This window comes from Photinus pyralis, unplaced genomic scaffold (genome assembly GCF_008802855.1).
Source record: "Photinus pyralis isolate 1611_PpyrPB1 unplaced genomic scaffold, Ppyr1.3 Ppyr1.4_LG7, whole genome shotgun sequence".
In the NCBI taxonomy this organism is placed as follows: Eukaryota; Metazoa; Arthropoda; class Insecta; order Coleoptera; family Lampyridae; genus Photinus; species Photinus pyralis.
Window position 1 is genome coordinate 30,441,324 of NW_022170738.1, and position 22,857 is coordinate 30,464,180.

At 36.8% G+C, this 22,857-nt stretch overlaps 3 protein-coding genes across 3 annotated transcripts; 2 read left to right on the plus strand and 1 right to left on the minus strand.

Moving 5' to 3' along the window:
• Positions 1-2,620: 2,620 nt before the first annotated feature.
• Positions 2,621-9,569, plus strand: LOC116175944 (endoplasmin). The gene is made up of 5 exons (XM_031494326.1): positions 2,621-2,794; positions 2,847-2,936; positions 3,520-4,113; positions 7,736-7,983; positions 8,036-9,569. Exons 1-5 carry the CDS (start codon positions 2,749-2,751, stop codon positions 9,407-9,409), a joined length of 2,352 nt encoding a protein of 783 aa, XP_031350186.1. The 5' UTR covers positions 2,621-2,748; the 3' UTR covers positions 9,410-9,569.
• On the minus strand, positions 2,841-3,487 carry LOC116175945. The gene is made up of 3 exons (XM_031494328.1): positions 3,306-3,487; positions 3,122-3,260; positions 2,841-3,065 (listed from the first exon to the last, which is right to left on the minus strand). The coding sequence occupies exons 1-3, from the start codon at positions 3,439-3,441 to the stop codon at positions 2,945-2,947; spliced, it is 396 nt and encodes a 131-aa protein (XP_031350188.1). The 5' UTR covers positions 3,442-3,487; the 3' UTR covers positions 2,841-2,944.
• A 4,459-nt stretch (positions 9,570-14,028) lies between the features above and the next one.
• LOC116177489 (ATP-binding cassette sub-family D member 3) lies at positions 14,029-22,364 on the plus strand. Its single transcript, XM_031496475.1, has 3 exons — positions 14,029-14,341; positions 14,406-14,642; positions 19,914-22,364. Exons 1-3 carry the CDS (start codon positions 14,223-14,225, stop codon positions 21,526-21,528), a joined length of 1,971 nt encoding a protein of 656 aa, XP_031352335.1. The 5' UTR covers positions 14,029-14,222; the 3' UTR covers positions 21,529-22,364.
• The last annotated feature ends 493 nt before the right edge of the window (positions 22,365-22,857 follow it).

Consider the following 22,857-nt stretch of genomic DNA (forward strand, 5'->3'; position numbering starts at 1 on the left):
GGCATCTTCAGTGGACATTCCTGATCTGAACCCAAATTGCCACGGGCTTAAGAAATTAAGCAGTGTAGAGGTCTGCCAGGAATACTTAAACCAAGGTTTTCGTATCCTGCGTCGTTGTTGGCCTGACTTTGCACCCTGATAAGGTAACGATTCACCTCTTCAGCTATCTTACTCGGTTCTGTTATCACCTCTCCGTTTTACAGTTCAATTTTTTCGACATTTTTATTTACTGAGCTATTGATTATAGGGTATTAATGATTTTCCAATACTGGGAAGGATCTCCGTTACAACTATTTATTTTATTTGCTAGATGCTCGTTCTTTGCTGCGTCCAGCTCACTTCTCAAGTTTATACAGTAGTTTTTATAATATAAGTTGAAATTGCAGTCGTACGGACGCTTTTTGGCTATATTATAAAGCTTCCTCCTTTTTTTAAGTTTTTTTAACAGATTAAAATTCAACCAAGGGGTAACAGATTAGCTTTAGTTAATTTTTTGGGTAATATTGCTGTGCAATTTACAATCATTGGTTTCTGAATTTAGTAGATCTATAATTTTGCAAAACAGACGTTTATATTTTGTGTTGCATAGTATTCCGCCCCAATCAGTAATTTAGCAGATTCGTTTTTAGATTAGGCGTAAATTCACACTTAACTTTTACTTAAGTTGCTATTTTCTTATCCATTTCTTCTTAGAATTTTGAATGATAATTTAATTTTAACCAAAAACACAGTGGTCGGTAAGAACAATATCAAAATTGCAGTCCATTTATGTTAGTGTGCCTTACAAAAATATGGTCAACAGTGTTTTGGAGTTAACAGCGATTCTTGTAGGATTTTAATTAGCGACATTAAACTAATTTATTGCCTAAAGATTTTTATAGTTATGGACATAGTTCTTATAGATAATAGATCAAGATTTATATCTCCAATTATAACTATGGCATTGACAAGATTCGGTAATATATTGCCTAGTTTCAATTGACAAAATTACCTTCCGTATCTTTGTGAAGCCTGTTAAGAGAACAAACAAATTGAAATACATGTTCTGATATTTAATGTTTAGGAGTAACGCATCTGCCGTTTCCATTTTTATATTTCACTTGGGCTGATATCTACATTATGTAGCGGCGTAACATAACAACTCGTCCTCCAGCCCTATAAGTTATCATTACAACAACTAAAGATATTATATGGCCAGGTAATTTTATAGCAAATTTAGTTCATACGCTCATAACCTGCAATTTCCACAGAGTAACAATAATGTACGTGGATTCTATTCAATACTCTTGCAATTCGTCGGAGACAAAATTTTGAAAATTTCTCCTAAACTACGAATATTAGCATAAATTAAATTAAGAGAATTAATTTGTACCACTAAATTGATAAAACAACATTTAAGTTTGTTCATATTGGCTTAAAACGATAAGTAATCCATTACAATGTCATTAGTAATCCACCTACCCCGGTCTTAACTGTATGTATAATCTCCCAGAAGCCCCGGTGTATAAATCCAATTTTGTTATTTTCCTAGGGAGAGCCATTAAAATTTTCCTTTTCTGGTAGACATTTCTACACGGTTTCTAGGAGGGTATGGAATGCTCATTTGTGTTATGCTGTTTGACATTGCATATATAGCCCTGACTCCTTGATGCTACAGTTGCTTTCGGCAATATGTAATTAAATCTCACATTCTCCTGGGGGGCATTCCTCTTGTGCTGGGTGATATTCCAGACCCCCGGTGCTATGTTCTCTCCCAAATGAGTTTCAAAATCAGCTTTATTATGATTAATTTCTGCAGAAATATATAAAAATTTTGGTTTCTACTATCGTAGTACCTAGGGGTATGGAATATCCCCCAGCACAAGAGGAATTAATTATCTTCTCCAGGATGTCAGTTTCTTTCGTGAATACCTAATCAAATCTCACGATTTCCCACTAGACCCCCCGGCGCTACGCCGGAGGGCAGGGACCAAATTTCAAACGGTGCCTAACATCGTATAGGGTGGTGTCAGGATTTGTAAATGAACCAATCGCAGGGTTTTCTTTGCCAGGTCGGTGATCGAAGACGGGAAGTAGGTATCCAAAAGTTGCCGGGATCGTTTAATGACGGGGTCTGGCGGCTCTTTCGAATTTTCGATATATAAAAGTAAATCAATAAAAAAATACATGACGAATGTCTCACGCTTCCGTAGCTCTGACGTACCTCCAACTTTTTAGGATCCTAAGCTGTAATTTATAGATAATCCGCCCCTGTTGCCTGTTCTAGACAATAAACCTATGCTAAACAACACCCTTATAGATTTGCCAAGGAATGCCGGTAGGTAAGATAATTAAATTATTTGTATACCTGCCTCAACTTACATTAACATAGGTAAATATCGAGTGTGGCCATGAGACACACAACAAGCATTGTTATCAGTAGATAATTTAAGACCAAGGTCATAATAACGCTAATTATTCAAGAAAGTATACCATGGTACTCAGTGCATGGTACGAAATTGAATGTTTAAATTCCCCGGCAATTTTATGACAGTAGAACTACACGTGAGTTGGACCAATCAGAATTAGCCATTTGTATATGCTATGTGTTGGTGTTTTCTAATTGGTTACCGGCATTACATATTAGACATATTACGGAATTTACGCGTTTCACTTTTTCAATTCGTCCGAGTAAAACGTGTTAACATTTTCAGTATTTTCTATGAAATAATTGTAGAATTGTATGGTGTGCTTTAGGTGTAATTGAAAATGAAGCAGCTTGCGTTTATTGTGATAGCGTTATTTGTACTTATAGGTAAGTTTCTGGTTTTCGTCCTGTCAGTGCAGATTTCAATGAGATCTTTTAGGAAATGTACGTGCCGATGACCCCACGGTCGCCGGAACAGCTGAAAAAATTGATATTGATCTTGGAGCTAGTCGAGATGGTTCCCGAACAGGTCAGTTTCTATTCTCTTATTTTAGCGTAGTTCATTAAGTGCTCTTTTACTAATTGATGGGTGTTTTTTGTAAACTTGATTTGCTTGTGTAAGTTTCGATCGTACCCTCCGAAGTCGTACCAACCATATCTATACAACACTTATATATTTATGTCATGCACTCAACAAGATTAATAATACTCCACCTCTGATTTTCAGTTATGGGTACATTGTACTTCTGTTTCGGTCCATTACTCGTTAATATGTCTATGCATTTCCTCAAGTCACATTCCTTATACGCAAATGGATAAGTTTTCGAATAAAATTTTGAACTGACCACTGAAACTGTCAGCTAAATAAGTGAGATTTAGTCATTTTTATTAATCGCACCTCGATTTGGGTAATTGCCAGTTGAGAAACCGATCTTCTGCTTGACAGGAAAGTACAACTTAAAGGCTGGCAATTTCTTCGGCGGTGTGCTCACTTCAGTTTTCGATGAGCTCGGATTATTCGAACTCATTTTCATTTATTTACATCAAGTTTTATCAATATTTTTTATTATTTGGGTGCGTGTCAATATGAATTGATTTTATTTCCTTTATAGACGATGAGGTCGTGAAAAGAGAAGAGGAGGCCATTAAATTGGATGGCCTTAATGTCGCCCAGCTCCGGGAGCTACGAGAACGCGCCGAGAAATTCACATTCCAAGCTGAGGTTAATCGAATGATGAAACTTATCATAAATTCGCTTTATCGAAACAAAGAGATCTTCCTGAGAGAATTAATTTCGAACGCCTCCGACGCTTTGGATAAAATCCGTTTGCTCTCGCTAACCGATAAGAGTGCTCTAGATGCGACGGCGGAATTAAATATACGAATAAAGGCGGACAAAGAGGCGGGCATGCTGCATATTACGGATACCGGTATAGGAATGACTCGTCAGGATTTAGTGAATAATTTGGGAACGATTGCCAAGTCTGGTACGGCTGAGTTTCTTAATAAAATGCAGGATGCGAGTGCCGCTCAAGATTTAAACGACATGATCGGTCAGTTTGGGGTCGGTTTCTATTCTGCTTTCCTAGTTGCCGATAGAGTAATTGTGACAACAAAGCATAACGATGACAAGCAATACATTTGGGAATCTGATGCTTCAAGTTTCAGTATCGTCGAAGATCCTAGGGGAAACACCCTTCCTAGAGGTATGTATACTTCTTTAACTACGAATTCAACGGTTTTATCTGCTGTCTTTTTTTTATGGAACTAGATATAGGACCTATCACCACATTTTTATTAGCAGTTGCTGATTTATATTGTTTTATCATTGTGTAATTTTGGTTAATTGTTAGGAGAATGTACTTAGGGTTGTTGTGTAAGGCGAAATAGAAAAGAAATTTCATACGGCTCAAAAAAGTGATATACGGGGTGTCAATTTTAAAACTTGCAGTCGGCCATATTTTTCAAACTAAAGAAGATATTGAAAATCGCGCAATACCGTTTCGGAGGTATCGAGGGGAACCAGAATGGCGTTATGAGTGACAATCCCCCACCCAGAGACTTGCTATAACTAGACCGCGCGTAACATAGATTTTACTGTAAACGCCTGTTGTCAAGATAGGATAGGCAACCAACTGTTCATCGCGGGGCAGACGTACGTTCTGCAGCTTGCTTTAGCCATGTTTATTCTAAATTTTAGTAGCAAAAAAGGTAACATATTTACTGTTAACTGTTTTAATCGAATTTATTGGTATTTTTTTTTAACTAAATTGGTATATAACTGCCTTACTCTAGTCCGAATTTGATTTATATGTGTATTTTGGTGGTGAACACGTATGGGAAAATATACTCTTAAAACTAAAGATGTAAGTAGTAAGATATGATTATTTAGCGGATTTTGATTCAATATATGCCTATCCAAAAACCCAAATGGGCTGTAACTGTTATTTATTTTTCTTAGACTGCTGATAACCATTTTGTTTACAACGCGGTGTGGTGTGGATTGAATGAAAAACCTGAACACATTTTCAGCAATTTGGCAAATTTTTAATGCATCGCTTGATACGTGCAACAATCCTCCACGATTTTTTCTAGTTAAAAGCTTTGAATGACTCTCTGATGCGAATATCGCATCTGCACATATGGAACATTTAACAGACTTAGCTATTTTTCTTGTAACAAAACCTGAAATATACTTAGTACCAGTAAGTACTTAGTTACGTCTATACCTAATAGGCAAATAGGTACTGCCGTTATCTGGTAAAGGATGTCGAATAATAGTTCTACGTTATTTTAAGTGAATGGGAAAGTCGAAAACGCTCGGTATTGCATTATTGTTTAACACCTTCGTAGGTACCTTTCTAAAATCGGCTTCATTCCCCGCAAATGCACTATGGTGGGAGTAAATTTTTCTCTTCGAATGGCTCTGATCCATTGGCCCTTTAAACTTTTATCCGTTGGAAATCTGCATATTATTTAAAATTCTATCTACAGAGTACATGTTGATACGCACGAGTTAACCTAAGTTTATTGGTTTATTCTCAACAGAAATTTATCTGTTCACTAATTCGAGCTAATCACGAGAATAATTAAAGAACGGAACATCTAAAATAACAGCTTATTTCATTATATTGCACATCATCTCTGCGATTTTTGCCCCGCGGTGCATTGTGTGTTGCATACTGTGTCGACAACACCTTAGATACGTTAAGCGCAGTCTAGTTATAGCAAGTCTCTGCCCCACCCCACCCCTTATTCCCCCCCAGCCCCCCCTCTTCAAAAATCCTAAATGGTAACCCCATACTTGTGACACATCGTTGGAAAGCTACTGAAAAATCGTTTCCAGTGGTACCAATAAAGGCAGTATTCATTCAGACAATTTAACAAAAAGTTAATAATTAACCAAAAAAAAACTAAATGTTGACATTGAGGGATTTATGGCAAATTGGCGAAGAACTTCAACCTGAGCTGCTTCATTAAGCAATCTTGGTTGCTTTCTTTTTTTTATTGATAACAGATCCCGTTTCTTCGAATTTAGCGACCAAATCTTGAACATAGGCATGGCTTAATTTTTATTTTTTTTTTGTTCATTATTACATTTTTGTTAAATTGTCTTAATGAATATTGACTTTATTGGTACCACTGGAAAGCATTTTTGAGTAGCTTTCCAACGATGTGTCACAAGTATAGGGTTGCCATTTAGGATTTTTGAAGAGGGGGGGTGGGGAGTTGTCACTCATAACGCCATTATGGTTCCCCTCGATACCTCCGAAACGGTTTTGCGCGATTTTCAAAATCTTCTTTAGTTTGGAAAATATGGGCGACTGCAAGCTTTAAAATTGACGCCCTGTATATTGATAGTTTCTTTTTTAGACAATCTTATAGTGTAGGTTGGTAAAAATGCTTTTATTTGACGTTCGTGTTTTCAGCTTTGAACGCATTTTCATTTTGTTTGCATTCATAGAGTAACTTACCATAAAAATTTCAATCAAATTGCTCCACAAATAAGGAAATTGAGTATTGCGCAGGTGCGGTACAATTTTGAGCACGCCCCTTCACCACCTCGCCTTGCTCGGATTTGTAATAGTCCATAACTTGGCTTCGCCTGCCGCTATTCATTGTTCTGCATTTTTGAAAGAAATAATCTAAAATGATTAATGTTTTTCTTTGTCGGATGGTAACATCACTATGAGATCTGAAAGAAAGACAATTTCTCAGTTTCAATCTTTGAATTGGCAATTTTTGAATTTGTAAGGAATATTTTTGTTTTTTGGAAATTCACCGATACAAAGTGACTTTTTTTAAAACTTAGATTCAAATCGTCTCTGGGTGTGCGTTTGATGTGGCACGATTGATTATTCTAGTCAAACTGTCTCCAATTTCCGATCATTTAAAAATCATTTTTTGTTAATATCAATGTTTGAGGCCCCAAACTTTTGCACTCACTTACTTTCGTACTTTCACGTCGATTTTAGCAAAAAACAGAATTACTACATTTTTCATGAAAATTTTTGAAGAAATCGACGTTTTCATATTGATTCTGATTTAACGTACCTGCGACTGTACTGTCTGAATGGTAAGCATATATAACAAATGTAATCGTTTAATAACAAAAAGTTCAAAGAATTTCACCAGTAAATCCCCATTTGGCCCCCATTTCGATTAATTTTTTAATTTTCACTTTGGCATCGTATTGCGTAGACGCTTTTGAATTGTTTATAGTGAAATTATTAATTTTTTTATAAAGGTATGCAAAACTCTAAAACTAAACTTGACTCATCAATTTTTTATAAAGAGATTTTGTTATTTTTGCAATTTCCCTGGCTAAATGTATAAAATGGCATTGAAAAAGCGACGATTATTGATGGTTTTTTTTCCTTTCAAGCCATTTCGATTTTGTTTGTATTTTAATATAAATAGGAAAGTTGTGCGCATACGCAGTGATTTTTTACGCGTGCACTTTGTTTGATTTTATTAGAGGGACCTACCATAAAAATTTGGATTAAATTTTTCCATAAATAGAAAAGCTGCGTTTTGCGCAGGCGCAGGATTTTTTGCGCATAAAATCTAGTTTTAGAAAAAACTCGCCATCACTCACTGTATACCTTATAATACAATATACTATTTTTTAAGTGCAAATGTGAAATGTAGGTTTTGTGCATTTGCTGTGCGGTTTTTAGAGGACGGAGCTTCTGGTATTATGCGGGTTCTGCTAAAACCCTGATTTTATATTAAGAGACACAATTTAGACAAACGAATCTTTTAAATAATATAATTCGATAATGTTTAGTAATAGAAATCGATGTTTGATATTGAAATGTATTCCAGGTACGACTGTAAGCCTTGAATTAAAACCAGAGTCAAAGGACTTCTTGGAACATGACACAGTCAAAACCCTCATCAAGAAGTACTCTCAGTTTATTAATTTCCCCATATATTTATGGACCAGTCATACAACTAAGGTGGATGAACCAATTGAAGACGAAGAAAAAGCTGATGAACAGGTTGATGAAATCACAGAAGATGAAGCCGCTGTTGAGGATGAAAAGGAGGAGGAGAAGCCAAAAACCAAACAGGTATGTGCCTACAGCATTCCATGATAGCTATTATTTACTCAATTCATAATAGGTTGAGAAAACTGTGTGGGACTGGGAGCTTTTAAATGACAGTAAACCAATTTGGACAAGAAAACCCGCCGAAGTAGAAGAGAAGGAGTACAACGAATTTTATACATCTCTCACAAAGGACACCAAGGAACCACTCGCGAAAGTGCACTTTGTGGCCGAAGGCGAGGTCACTTTCAAATCCTTGCTTTACGTACCCTCTAGTCAGCCATCTGAAAGCTTTAATAAATACGGCACAAAGACCGACAATATTAAGTTATACGTAAGACGAGTATTTATCACAGACGAATTCAACGATATGATGCCATCATACTTGAGCTTTATCCAGGGGATCGTCGACTCTGACGACCTACCTCTTAATGTCTCGCGTGAAACTTTACAACAGCACAAGCTGATCAAGGTCATTAAAAAGAAGCTTATTCGCAAAGTATTGGATATGTTAAAGAAGGTTCCCGAAGAGGAGTATGAGAAGTTCTGGAAAGAATACTCGACCAACATTAAGTTAGGAATAATCGAAGATCCCAGCAACCGCACTCGCTTGGCCAAACTATTGAGATTCTTCTCGTCAAACGGCGAAGATATGACCTCGTTATCGAACTATATGAAACGCATGAAGCCGAAGCAAGAACGAATTTATTACATGTGCGGAACAAGCAAGGACGAAGTAAGAAATTCTCCATTTGTCGAAAGACTTCTACGTAAAGGCTACGAGGTGCTGTATTTAGTAGAAGCGGTTGACGAATATGCAATCACCGCCATTCCCGACTTTGAAGGAAAGAAGTTCCAAAATGTCGCCAAGGAGGGCTTCTCCCTGACTGATGCCGAAGGTACCAAAAAACAATACGAGCAGCTGAAGACATCCTTCGAGCCCCTCACGAAGTGGTTGGGAGACAACGCACTTAAAGATCAAATCGCCAGAGCTACCGTATCGGAAAGACTGAGTGACTCACCCTGCGCCTTAGTTGCGGGAATTTTCGGTTGGACCGGTAACATGGAGAGACTTGCGACGTCGAACGCCCACCAAAAGTCGGACGACGTGCAACGTGCGCATTATCTGAACCAGAAGAAGACGTTGGAAATTAATCCCAGGCATCCTGTAATGAAGGAGCTGTTGAGGCGCGTCAATGACGATCCCAACGATCCAACCGCAAAAGACATGGCCGTGATGTTATTCAGAACGGCCACCCTTAGATCGGGTTACATGCTTCGGGATACTGTCGATTTTGCCAAATCGATCGAAGGTATGATGCGTAAAACGCTGGGAGTGTCGCCTGATGAACAGATAGAAGAAGAAGAAGATTTACCTGAAGATGGTATTCCAGATGAGGAAGCAGAAGCGCAGGACGTAGATGCAGAAGAAGAACATGATGAATTGTGAGGAGGACAGTGATGACTTTAATAAGACTGGACTTTTTTTGTACAATGTAATTTAGTAAATTAAATAAAATAATTGTTAATTGTTCCCCTGGTGAATATTTACATGAATTATTTGCGCATGTGAAACTTCTCCGTAAATTATACGACAGATAATAAATTTAGTAGTGGTTTTATTAATGCATGCTTCATAGAATTGAATGGAATCAAACTGAATATGTGAAGTGGTCACATGTACCATTCGAGTATTAAAAACTGCACGATGAGTCGTGACATTTATTAGAAGTTCTCTTTCCCCTCTGTGGGTAAATTACATATATATATATTCTCTTATAGGTATATACATATGGTAAATTAGCACCCCAAACATTCACTTGTGAATACTCGCTGTAACGATGGGGATGGGAGTCTTTCAAAATTCGCTTGCAGGTCTTTAGGCCAGAAGAACATGTTACATTGGCGGCGACCTCAGTGGTCACGTAGGGGCAAACAGAGATAGCTATGAGTAAGTTCACTGCGGCCTTGGATCAGGAGTGCCCAACGACGATGGTAAACACTTTCTTCAAGAAAAAGCCGTGACACTTTGTGATGATTCAATGCAAAGGTCATCCCATCAACTAGATTACACCTGAACACCGCCTCTATATCATGGACGTCTGGCTTGACATCGGCCAGCAGCAACGACTTCGCAGAACGGCGGAGAAAATCAAATGGTGGTGGCATTGATATAATTAATGGTGGCGATTACCGGAACCACAGATATATGCAAAGAACATACCTATATAACGGGCGATCAAAAATGAGTTGCTGTCGAGTCGCCTTTGGATGTTCAATTTAAATACGAATTCCCATGTAAACAAAAATTCCAAAGGTGACTCGACAGCAACTGGTATTTGATCGCATTGTATATCCGTACCAAAACATAGTGACCCGTTCGTGAATGCACTGCAGCACGTAGACATAGGCCTTAGCAAACCGGCGTCTGGCACTTGGAACGACGTCATCAGTAAAACGTACAGTCAACCGTTTTATGCCTTTGTTGTATCCGGTAGAGCAGCATCAGCTAATTTTTTTTAAATTTCTATTTTGCCTTTCTTTTTGAGTGGGCGGGGTTTCAGCCAAGGCTGCTCTACCACCCCATACATTTACAAATATCCATGCCAGAACCAGGGACCCTTATTAGCACCACAATCCAGCTTCAACTGAACTGCGGCACCCGGGCCCTTTTTGTATTTCGCGTCAGAGACTGCGTAAAGACTCTAAAAAGCAAACATGGCGATAACGCTTTGATCAAAGTGGAAAGACGACATTTTTGGCCATTTTCTTGGTATATCGCCATCAAAAATGAAATCGAACGTTTGTATGTCGTATTCCCTTGCTCGTGCCTGCTCGTTATTCATGTGAAATGCACCAAAAGTTATCTGAAAAATATTAGGGCCGCTGCTGGTGTGTAGCTTTTTGCTTGGTTGAACTAGTAGCCCAATCTTCAAACTGTTTGAAATTATGGACTCTCGATCGATCTCGATCTCAGATAATTTTTTTTCCGGCCTCAAAAAAAGGCAGTACTTTTAAGTTATTCAAATATTTGAGAACAATTTAGAAATGTTTAGGGAAAGTTTTCATTGTCACAAAATCAAATATAAAAATCCGATACATCTGAATACCGAACTTGATAGTCTACGTAACTTAAAAACAATAGGGACCTTTCTTATTAACTTAAAACCATGTGTACCAATTTTCAAAGCGATCGCACGTTTCTAAACAAGTTATCATGCACCCGGACAAACGGATGGTCAAAAATGGATCTGTTCCAAAATCGCTAGGATTAATTTCAGAAAGGCGTACGTATCGTGTGCACTACGTACGTACGATCGCTTTGAAAACTGGTACACATATTCTTAAGGATATAACTGGTATAAGAAAGGTCCTGGTAGGTACCTCCTATATAATAATATAATAATAATAATACGCTTTTACTCCCCTTAAATTTGTATATAACAATAGAAATATAAAAAAAGCTGACCCCATACAAAGTATAACTTGATTTTTTAAGTAGTATTCAGCCTTTTATCTAGTATACTATTTTAAATTTTTAATGTATTTGAGTGACAAGTATTTGAATACTTTTTACTGTATTCGAATACTTTTCAAAGTATTCGAATACTTTTTATAGCATTCGAATACCTTTGATAGTATTAGAATACTTTTGAAAGTATTCGAATACATTCTAAAGTATTTGAATACTTATTTTTTTAAGTATTTGAATGCTTTTCAATGTATCTGACTATCTGTATCTAGTATTCGCTTGTGCTGGACGTAAAAGTATTTAGTATTCAAATATCTTTGATTTGTGTAAAGTATTTACTATTTTAGTATTCAAATACTTTTTGAAAGTATTCTGCCCAGCTCTGAGTAGTATAGTGGTACAGACGGACAAAGAGCGGACAATATAGCGTTCATTTTCCTTTTGGATTTTCCATAAGATTTTCTCAAGCAGAAAAGATTCTCAGAAACTTGCGAAAAAATTAGAGAGTTCGATTCGTGCATGATTTCGCAGTGCTTTAAATCATTTGAAGCAGAAAATTCTCAGGACCATTTTTGTGGCAAAAATGTGGAACGTAACAATCTTGTATCACGCGTGATCCCGAGAAATATGGCTGGGTTATGCGAAAGAAATTTTGGAAACTCATATACATTGTGTAGATGATATTTTGAAAGGGAATGGTTCCAGTTCCGAGAGCTGAGTAACTGATGATGTAAGTAGAATAGGTATGACTAGACTACTCTCCCAACAGTTCAGATTACGATTCTAATTCAGTGTTTGAGATAATAATAAATGTTATGGGCTAATGGATCTATATAATTACAGTCTGCTACGTGTGTTAATAAAATCTTTGTTAATTATAAATGTATAAGACTCGGAATTATTTCTTTCAGCGACGACACTTTCTCTTTTTGATTTTCTTGGCATATTTTCGCTAATTTTTCAAGAATATTTTGTTCTTGATTTTTCTATGTAACAGAAATTTTCCATCCGGAATTCATGTAAGGGATTTTCTCGATGATTTCCTAGTCTTGGAAATGAATCGGAAACACCGATGCAAAAACAGGAAATGAGTATCTCACGAGAAACTTGAAGCGCGCTTGATCTGTACCCGAGTTCGGCGCGCGCGCCATTATTCAAACGGTGGTGCCAAGAACTTCCGGAAACCTGAGAGTCGGCACCGTTGGTTTTTCGAATTCGTCTACTCCTCGTCGACAAATTTTATATAGCACTTTTTCGTCCGGCAGAAAAAGGTCGATTACTAAATTTTACAACCCCTTTTGTCGACGCGGTGCCAAGGGTTGCGAGAAACATATGCCACCCGGCACCATGACTTTTTATACATGTATTCATACGAATGCAAGCTTTTTTTGTGTTTTTTGACCGTCCGGGATGAACGGTAGATTTCGAGCAACAAAAAGACACACTTTATTAATTTGCAAATGCCCCCGGCAAGAGGTTTGCGCTGGCACCGCCATCAGTTGGTAAGAATTCCTTCAAAAGAAATTACAATCGTTCGGACGTACTAACTGATGGGCTCTTAGACTATTAGGGCAACCCGGATAACAATTGTTTGAAGTGACAGCGTCAGCATGGAGGCGTCGAAGGAGGAGTGTTGTGCGTTTCTTGACAGCTGAAGAGGCGAAGCCGATCGAGATGAATCGCAGAATGGTTGATGCTGTGTATGATGACACCATTTCCACGTTTTTGGAGCCATGAAGAAGCACTTGAATGTCCTCGGATGCGGAGATGCAGGACGGAGCCTTTACGCTCAAGGGAATTTTGGGAGCGAAACATTCTTGGCCTTGTACAGGAGAATTTACCGCGGGTCTGGTACTGATGGTTTCATTCAACCTTAGTGTTCGCGGGCTTTCAGGTACGTATGTAGCTTTCCTTCTCCAGTCTGTTATTTCTTCTCCTTTATATCTTTCCCCCCGCCTCACTTTAATGTTTGCTTGGCATTTTCTTTTTCTTCTTATGTTGTGTTGTGGTACTTTATTCCCTGTAATTTTTTTCTTCAATTTTTGATCATACATTGATTTTCTGTGTTTCCAGCACATTGCACTCTTTTGTACGTTTTATATCTTCCTTTATTCTCCTATTCTCCTTCTTCTCATACAAACTTTCTGTTAACTCTAATTCACCGCTCGCCTTTTTGGTACTTTTTTATGCTGATCTTGTTCTTCTGTTATAAATTCTGCAATTTCCTTCCTTTGAGCGGTCCTTATATACCATTGCAGCTCTCCATATCCGTTGTAAGCCCGTACCATTGCCATTATTTCGTCCAGTTTGTCCTCCTTGATTCCCTTCTCCTTATGGTCCGGGGATTGCTTTTGCCGAACATTACAGGTCCTACTTACCTAAGATTCCGGAGGATTACACCACAGATTTAAACACTCCCGAATTCTTGCAATTCTGATTTTCGGGAGCCGGACCTGTCTTTCCATTAATTCCATGAATTATTACTAAGTGCGGTAACAATCGGCAGGTCCAAACGAGGTTCAGTCCCTGTTCGCCAATAATTGGCCAGTAAGGTGTGTTGCCTACACACAAGTAGCACATTCGTACAACGTGCACAACACGCGATTGTCAGTTGTCAGTAGCTGTCAGTGAGTGAGCACGTCACAACCAACTAGATACAAGTTCAAGTTGCCTAATCGGTGCTTCTGTACTTTCTGTAATATTCGTACGTTTCCTCCTTCCTCGATCGGTTTGTTGCCGTGTCATTGTGTAATTGACCGTTCTTTTAAAATAATGCTCGCTTAAATAAACAATGGCACCTAATTTAAGTAAATATTTAACTAAACAAAATGCGTATGCCTCCGCAGGAATTGCGGCAGCATTGTGGTATCTTTCCTATCTACAAAAATCGAAAATAAAAAAGACTGGAAGGTAATTGAATTAATTGTAGTCAAGTATGTTTTAGCAATTAACGAGTCACAATTTTCATGTGCAGACATGCAAGAAAGAAAGTAGACGAAGAAATTAAGTATATGATCACAGAAAAGAAGGAACCGACGACGAAGGCTCATGTCGATCGACAGTTCTTTTGCCAATTGTCACAACTTTTAAAGATCGTCATTCCAGGATGGACGTCATGCGAGGCCGGTTTATTGTTTCTTGTTGCCGGCAGTCTCATATGCAGGTCTCTCTGCGATTTATGGATGATCAGTCATAGCACGAAGATTGAAAGGTATAGTTTTTGTTTTCAGCTTACTAGGAAGCTTGATTATGGCACTAGTAGTACCAACCCCCCTTGTACATTTATGGCCACTTGATAAAAAAACACAATTTTAGTCTTGTACACATACTCGACTGGTTGAAGGTTTACTTTTTTATTGCCGGATCAGTTTCCAAATATCATTGGCATTAAGAATACGTATTCAGACGGTGTAAACAATGGAACCTTGAATATTTATTGCTCTAATGAGATATAAAAATATTAATGGGATCGGTGGTCAAGCGTTGGGTCAAAGTAAATACTACATTATAGTGGTATGATTTCACATCTTGTCCCTTTGAGACAATTCCATTTATTCAAAATATTACCTAAAATAAATATAGTGCAAAAAATGCCACCCTCTAAAGCTGCAGCCTCTAGGCACGTGCCTAGTGTGCCTATATGTAAATCCGCCAATGTAAATAAAGATATTTTTTTCATCCATGTCAACTTAGTGTTGCCATACTTAGATCCAGATTTCTCCCAACAGGCCCATTTTTAGTGGATATTCTAGTCTATTGTAAGGGCTGTGATTGTTCGATTTTGTCTACAGGACCTATAAGCTACTTTTAAATGCACATAAAAGTATAGACTTTTCCTGTTTAAAAATTTTTCCTTTAGATAACAATCTGTCTATTGCAACTAGTGTATCAAATGTTTTGTATCTTTGTTTACAGCGCCCTCAAGCCACCCGTGCTCCTAAAAGAAATAAAAAAATTTCAATTGTTTTAAGGTTTTTTTAATTTTACTCACTAGTAAAAGGAAAACTGGTAAGGTTTCTACAAAGATTTCTCAGTTTCCTAACTGGTTTTTCAGGTTTCTGGTAAGATTCTCCATCTGAGCATTTTTCCTTATCGATTCTTTCAAAATATATATTTTTAAAAAATTTCTCAAGTTTTACAAAAAACACTCCCAGAAAATGTTTCTAGGGACATTCTTAAATGGGTCTCCACGACGATTTCTAGTAGAAGTCCCAAAAAGTGTACAAGAAAGGTTCCAAAAAGAAAAGGTTTCTAAAAGATTTTCAAGGATTTTTAGGCGTCAAGTAAAATTCTAGGATGTCCTAACGCAAATAGGATTGCAGCTTTTGTGTACTGATTACAATTCTGAAAAAAAATTTAGATTCAATTATAAGTTACAAAAAAAGTGCGAGCTAAAAAATTATGGCATAATAATATTCAAAACGACTGTTGCGGACATATGGATAGCCACAATAAAGAGAATTTATTTTTATTTTTTTTAACAATGAAAGATAATCTATAAACGAATAAAGAGTACCAAAGAAAATGAACTACCTATTAAATTAATTATTAAAATAATTAAGTCTTCTGAAAGTCGCTACCCATGTGTCACTAGTCGCCATCTTGACTTTCAGAATTCCCCATTTAACCTAATTTCCTCGCTAGTTTCCACCTTCAGTAATAAGAAAGTTACCAATACCCATGCCACCCCTTTTTTCTTTTTTTGAGGAATTACAGTTGATCTCATTTGTTTGTGTGCTTTTACTGTTTATGTATTTTGGAGGTTTGAGTGATGGTGATGATTATGTAGTATTATTCTTTATTGTGTCTACCATAAAGTTGAGATTTTGCTTCTAAGTGAAATGCAAACAAAGATTATCTACAACAACACTTGCATTAGTCAAATCTGCTATTACGATAACAGGAAGCTCAATAAACATAGATTAAATCACTTTCATTATGTAAACCAGTTAAGTGAAAGAAAAGAACAGTAAACTATTCGCATTGTTTACTGGCTCAAATTAATCTTGCACTGATTAATGAATGTCAAGAACTGGTATACAGAATTGTTGGAAATAAATGATCTCTATTGATTTTCATATGACTATGCACGTTATTAGAGTTACAGTTTAACGATACTAAATTACACTAATTAACGTCTGGTTACCTTGACTTATCTTCCCTGTATTATTTAGGTACAATAATCAAGCTATTGCATGGTAAACGTTAACGTTCTTAGTTTAGCCAGCTCGCGTTGGATTGTTTAATTTTTGACATTTCCATTTGGAATTTTGCAAATTGCCTCCACATCTGTGGTTCCTATCACCTTATTTACTTGTTTCAAACGGTGTAGAAATTTTCTTAGGTTTGCGATTAAGAATTCTCAGGATCCTTTGATTTTATAAGCGCTATTTAACGACTTTTTTGAATTAAAAATTTCAACCAATCACAGAATTTTTATTACAAGAACTTGAATTATATCATAGAGAATGCACACAAGAAATTGTACAAGAAAATGCATATTATTTTCTACCGAAAAAAACATCATGTACAGTGGGATACCTTCCTAACTTTGCTCTATAAAATTGTTTTGCTCCTGTTTTTATGACACCACGGTAAACTAAAATTCGGTATTTAATGCAATACAATATCATGGGCATACTATTTTTGGCTGTTAAGTGTTAATCGAGGTGTTAATACATTGTGGAATAATATAATAATATAAATTCCATTACATATTATTAAAGAGAACAGTTTTTTGGGATATAACAGCATAAAAGGTGTACGGTTTTAGAACATGTAATAAAAAATAGTGGTTATTATTTAAAAAAATATGCCCCCCTTGACCATGCACAAGTACGCCACTGACAACAAAACAAACCAATGAGTTTGTAATTTTGTATACTAAGGTATACTTTAAAGTAGTTATACTTTAAAGTATACCTTACCCACCTGTACAGCAGTGAAACGCCCACTGGAACTGTCGACTCATATTACAACAGGAACTATTTGCAGTGTCTAGGTAATGGCCATTAATTCCGTGTCTACTCTATGTACGTTCCCAATCAAAAGAGAATACTGTTGTTGTTTGGGGCGCAGATATTTTAAGGAATAGACCTCGGAATAGACTAGAACCAAGAGAGTCCCTCTCTGCATTTAGTATTATCTTATCAGGATGACGACCTCTTGTCATGATACCTTCACTTAGCATGATTTTGAAATGATGAAAGCTAATTGAGAGTGCAATTTCAATGTACTTTCTAATCACAGAATATTCTATTCTTGTTTGTTGATTCCATTTAAATAATTAATGAAATCCAATTGATTACGACAATAAAAATGTAATAAACTCGATCATTTATTGTATTTATTTTTATCAAATCTTGACCGCTATTGTGTGTAGGGTTCTGTAATGATTTTAATTATTATAAGCAATGTATGACCTTCGGATGAAAAATAACACAATTTATTGATAGTAAATGAATGATTAGTTATCATCACAGACAGATTCAGAACTGTGTTAACTTGCTTCAATAGGCCGCGTGACGCTGCGGTGATCATTACGGGTCATGTTTAGATTATGTTTCTATGTAGTATAAATCCAGGGTAGATATTTTTAGTTAGATTAGAGTGACTTTTGTATTGATAAGCTAAGCTCCGCTTAAATTTGTCGGTGCAAACGGGCATTAATCTTGCGAATGTTTCAAAATATGTTTGCGGATATGTAAATTGCGACATCTAAATTTTTTTTATATTTTATTTATTGTCCCTCTCTACATTCCTAACTTATGGGTTATTGGCGCCGAGATGGCGAGAGAGTTCAAGATTGAATGCATCAATCGCTTTCAATTCCACAATGAGCAGGTAGATACCCCACATTTCTGACCCCTCGAATATTATTCCAGACTGGAACGTTGCTGTGCAATCTTCTAGAAAAATGATATAGGTCGTGTACACTTTTAAAATCGCCTATTTCAAATTCTTATCTTTAGTCTCTTTTAGATTTTGCAACGTTATTCTATAATTAATTATGACCTTCTAAGCACATTTAACTACCAGTAAGCGTGTTCAGAAACCTGTTGAAAGATGTTTTTTTTCTTTTTCAGTCCAAATCTTTCTTACATATTTTAATAGAACTTGACATTCTGAATACAATGACACCTGTCCAACTATTGATCTTAAAATACGTAAATTTTAATCTAGTGGGCAATGGCTGTGGTAAAACGGCCAGATTTTAGTCGAGGAGGCTTGTAAAAATCGATTTGACTTTCGTTTGTTTTAAAAACTTTATTGACTTGATGGTGCCTTGATATCGTTCTAGAAAATTCGCTACCGTCTTCTAGCCGTAACGACTCTCATAGAGCCCAAGACGTCTTCAAAACTGGATTGTGTCTAGATACCTTGTACCTTACATTTTCCAGTTTTTCACTAAACGCAAATCAATAAAAACATGCCTCGTAGTTTATACTTATGATAGCTTGAATATGCAGGGTGTTAATTAATGTCATGCAGAGGGTCATAGTACTCGTCAAATAAGAAAAAAGTGCAACTATATGCATGGTGTAAACGGCGCTGTTTTCGTTATACAGGGTGCAATTTTTTTTTCTCGTATTTTGCGTGTTCTCTCTTATGTGATAATTGTTTCAAATTTGATATATCAATTGTTTTTTAGAATCTCTACAATAAAGTATCACAATAGTTAGTCGCAGTATACAGGGCGTTACATTTTTTTTGCTACCCTGTATAACGAAAACGGCGCCCTTTAGATCATGCATATATTTACATTTTTTATCTTATTCTGACGAGATCACCCCCTGAAATCTCTACATGACGTTAATTAACACCCTGTATAAACAATAAGCAGTCCTCATGACCATATTTTAAATTTTGGTTTTCCAATTGAAGTTTCTGTGTCCAAAATATATTTTTTAAACTTTCACATTTCATTTTCGAACCGCGAGTTATCTCTTTATTCGTTTTTCAATCTCAACATGTTGAAACTTTTGAACTACAAGCTGAAATTTAGAACTACTACGGTTCTAAAGTTATATATTTGCGCATCCTGATTCTACATTAAAATATATCACATTTCCAAATTATGTACTTTAAAAAAAATTAAATACAGGGTGTTGCGCTTGAAAAAGCGCTTGCGAGCGACGCTGCAAATTATATTTCATTGCATTTACTAGCAAATATGAATGATGGTCACCATGAAATTACTAACACTACGATTAATTCTAGTATTACATTTAATATAGCAATTTTAAGTGAGGTTCCTCATTAGAACTAGAGCCGCGACTTTACAGTAAAAGTTACTTTCAGGTATATATTTGGTGATTTGCAGGAGTAACAGCGACTTCCCTGTTTTAATAACTTAAGTAACATTAATAGTCATTGGGTAGTTCCCAAAAGTTATAGGTGCAAGTGAACTATATACATTTTATTTGAACTATTATTAACAACTTTTTCAGTCTCCGCTCTAAACTTTGGTTTTATTTTCCAGTTCAATCATTGCAATGGACAGGAATCTCTTCAAACGGCGATTACTACAATTTTTAACTGCAATGCCCATTATATCGATAGTAAATAACGTGTTAAAATATTCTATAGGAGATTTGAAAATACGATTACGAACGAACATGACCCGTCACCTATATGACGATTATCTTAAGAAGTTTACTTACTACCGAATGACAAATTTGGATAACAGAATAGCGAACGCCGATCAGCTACTAACGACCGACATCGATAAATTCTGCGAGTCTGCGGCCGAACTCTATTGTAACGTGGCGAAACCGTGTCTCGACATTGGGATCTACGTTTACAGATTAACCAAAAGTATCGGGTCTAGTACGCCTGCGATTATGTTGGGATACCTATTTGTGTCTGGCGTTTTACTGACATACTTACGAAGACCGACAGGTCGACTGACCGTGACCGAACAAAAATTGGAAGGCGAATTTCGGCACATCAACGCGAGGATTATAACGCATTCGGAGGAGATTGCGTTTTATCAAGGGAACATCAGGGAGAAGGCAACCCTTATCTCCAGTTTTAATAAGTTAGTCAATCACTTGCGGAAATTCCTAAGGTTTCGTGTTCTGATGGGAATTACTGATAATATTATCGCCAAGTACATCGCTACCGCAGTCGGGTTTTGGGCAGTTTCAAAACCGTTCATGGCCCGCGTCGACGGTATAGGTAACGCGACACATGGCGAAAGGTCACGTTTATACTATACATATGGACGCATGCTTCTAAAGCTGGCAGAGGCAATTGGCCGTTTGGTTTTAGCCGGCCGCGAGTTGACCAGGCTGGCTGGGTTCACGGCACGTGTCACCCAACTGCGACACGTTCTGTCTGAATTAAATGACGGTAAATACCAACGAACTATGCTAGCGGGTGCGGAAAATTTAAGCGTGAACGGTGGCAGATTAATATTCAGGGATAAAATAATTAAGTTTGATAAGGTTCCTGTTGTAACTCCCAACGGCGATGTGCTAATAAAGGAATTATCGGTCGAGATACATTCTGGGATGAATGTACTTGTATGTGGGCCAAATGGGGCTGGTAAAAGTTCCCTGTTTCGCATTTTGGGCGAACTGTGGCCCCTCTTCGGCGGCGAACTTGTAAAACCGCCTCGCGGGAAACTGTTTTATATACCTCAAAAACCGTACATGACTCTCGGTTGTTTACGTGATCAAATTACGTATCCTCATTCGGGAGCCGAGGCAATTCGGCGCGGCTCTACTGACGCGAACTTGGAGCAGCATTTGCGCAGGGTACAGTTGGAGTATCTGTTGGAGAGGGAGGGCGGATTGGACGCGGTCGCTGATTGGTTGGATGTTTTAAGTGGGGGTGAAAAGCAGAGAATTGCTATGGCAAGACTCTTCTATCATGCACCTCAATTCGCGATTTTAGACGAATGTACCAGCGCAGTTTCTGTAGATGTGGAGGGGAGCATGTATAGGTACTGCCGAGACGTTGGGATCACATTGCTGACAGTTTCTCACAGAAAGTCCCTCTGGCAACATCACGAATACGTCTTGTACCTTGATGGGCGTGGAGGGTATAGCTTTCAACCAATAGAAGATGGCGCTGAACAGTTCGGCTCATAAGTATTAAATCCTATATTTAAATACCTTGCCTTCCCTTTGGGTATCTTATTTTTGTACGAATGTAGTTATAAATTCAAAATTTGTAGCTTAATTGATACCAATGATTGTTAAATGTATTTAATATATAATATATTTCTTAATTTCTGAAACTGCCATTTCTAATCATAAAAGTGTATCGTATCACTATCAACGATTTCTGAGAAACAAAGTGCCCTTTTGATTTAGAAGATCAATTATTTTGAAACCAAAACGGCATAAATTATTATATAGGATACATAATCATTATTTGATTGTTACAATTTATCTGATTCATTTAGTTTTGATCGCCCATCAACATAGTATAAACATCAATGGGTACAGGGTAAGAGTAGGTAACTATTTCGCAACGCTCTTGTTCCATTCATCATTTTCCTTTGATTGGTAATGGATTGCTTACTATTTTAAGATCAATGTCAATTCGAATTTATTTCTGCGACCGCAAACACAATAAACTAAATTGCATTACAAAGCTACCTTCTTTTTTTTCTTAGTTATCATACCGCCAACTGGCAAAACCAGAAACTAAGACAAGTTTTTGTCCATTAAAGAAACTGTTTCGTGCAATTTGTAATGGAAAGGGATCTCGTATGACGTGAGTGATATTATTTTTTAGTATTGCTAAGGGCTCGTGCTTAAAATGTGTAACTGAAACGTTAGGGAATGTGTACATTATGTTAGAAATAAATTTGTGGCCAATGTGCTCGATTCAATATTAAATTGTTAATTTATTGGCGGATGTATAGTTGGTAAGGCACGTTTGGATTTGGGTATGTTAAATAAACATTTTTGGTCAGAAACTTTTTTAACCTTCCTTTAATTTTGTTTTCCGTATCCATTGTATGCAGAGTAGGTTGTGCTGAAAATGAACAGAATTGGACAGTCATTGTAAATTGTGAGGAGGAATAACATTTTTTTTACGTTCTTTGGATGTTAGTGGAATATGTGAGTATCTTTGCTATATGAATACAATCGGAAAAATAGCACATTGTCCAGGGTTTTAAGTGTAGGGAATAATACAGTTTTCAGTTGCATTTAATTTTAATATTTCCCACTTATATTTAGGTAATTATAGTTGAGAATTAATTATCCTTGTTCACCTTCAAAAAAATGAACTTCAATGAGCTGATTATACCAGTTTATTTTTTATGTACATTTTATCTTCACTATTTTCTTGTGTATATAGACTTGTAAAGCTGACCATATAACATATACGATAAAGTACAGAGGTGAGATAATAACGTACATGTTCTGCACTATAAAAACAGAACCTACTCAACATTGGGAGGAGGA

What these genes read in the sequence shown, in the direction of transcription:
- LOC116175944 (XM_031494326.1), top strand. Translation starts at nt 2,749, where the DNA reads ATGAAGCAGCTTGCGTTTATTGTGATAGCGTTATTTGTACTTATAG. An exon ending in AGCGTTATTTGTACTTATAG is followed by an intron (nt 2,795 to 2,846) that starts GTAAGTTTCTGG and finishes GAGATCTTTTAG; the next exon opens with GAAATGTACGTGCCGATGAC. An exon ending in TCGAGATGGTTCCCGAACAG is followed by an intron (nt 2,937 to 3,519) that starts GTCAGTTTCTAT and finishes TTTCCTTTATAG; the next exon opens with ACGATGAGGTCGTGAAAAGA.
- LOC116175945 (XM_031494328.1), bottom strand. Translation starts at nt 3,441, where the DNA reads ATGAAAATGAGTTCGAATAATCCGAGCTCATCGAAAACTGAAGTGAGC. An exon ending in TGGCAATTACCCAAATCGAG is followed by an intron (nt 3,261 to 3,305) that starts GTGCGATTAATA and finishes TTTAGCTGACAG; the next exon opens with TTTCAGTGGTCAGTTCAAAA. An exon ending in CCCATAACTGAAAATCAGAG is followed by an intron (nt 3,066 to 3,121) that starts GTGGAGTATTAT and finishes AGTGTTGTATAG; the next exon opens with ATATGGTTGGTACGACTTCG.
- LOC116177489 (XM_031496475.1), top strand. Translation starts at nt 14,223, where the DNA reads ATGGCACCTAATTTAAGTAAATATTTAACTAAACAAAATGCGTATGCC. An exon ending in AAAATAAAAAAGACTGGAAG is followed by an intron (nt 14,342 to 14,405) that starts GTAATTGAATTA and finishes TTTCATGTGCAG; the next exon opens with ACATGCAAGAAAGAAAGTAG. An exon ending in CATAGCACGAAGATTGAAAG is followed by an intron (nt 14,643 to 19,913) that starts GTATAGTTTTTG and finishes TTTATTTTCCAG; the next exon opens with TTCAATCATTGCAATGGACA.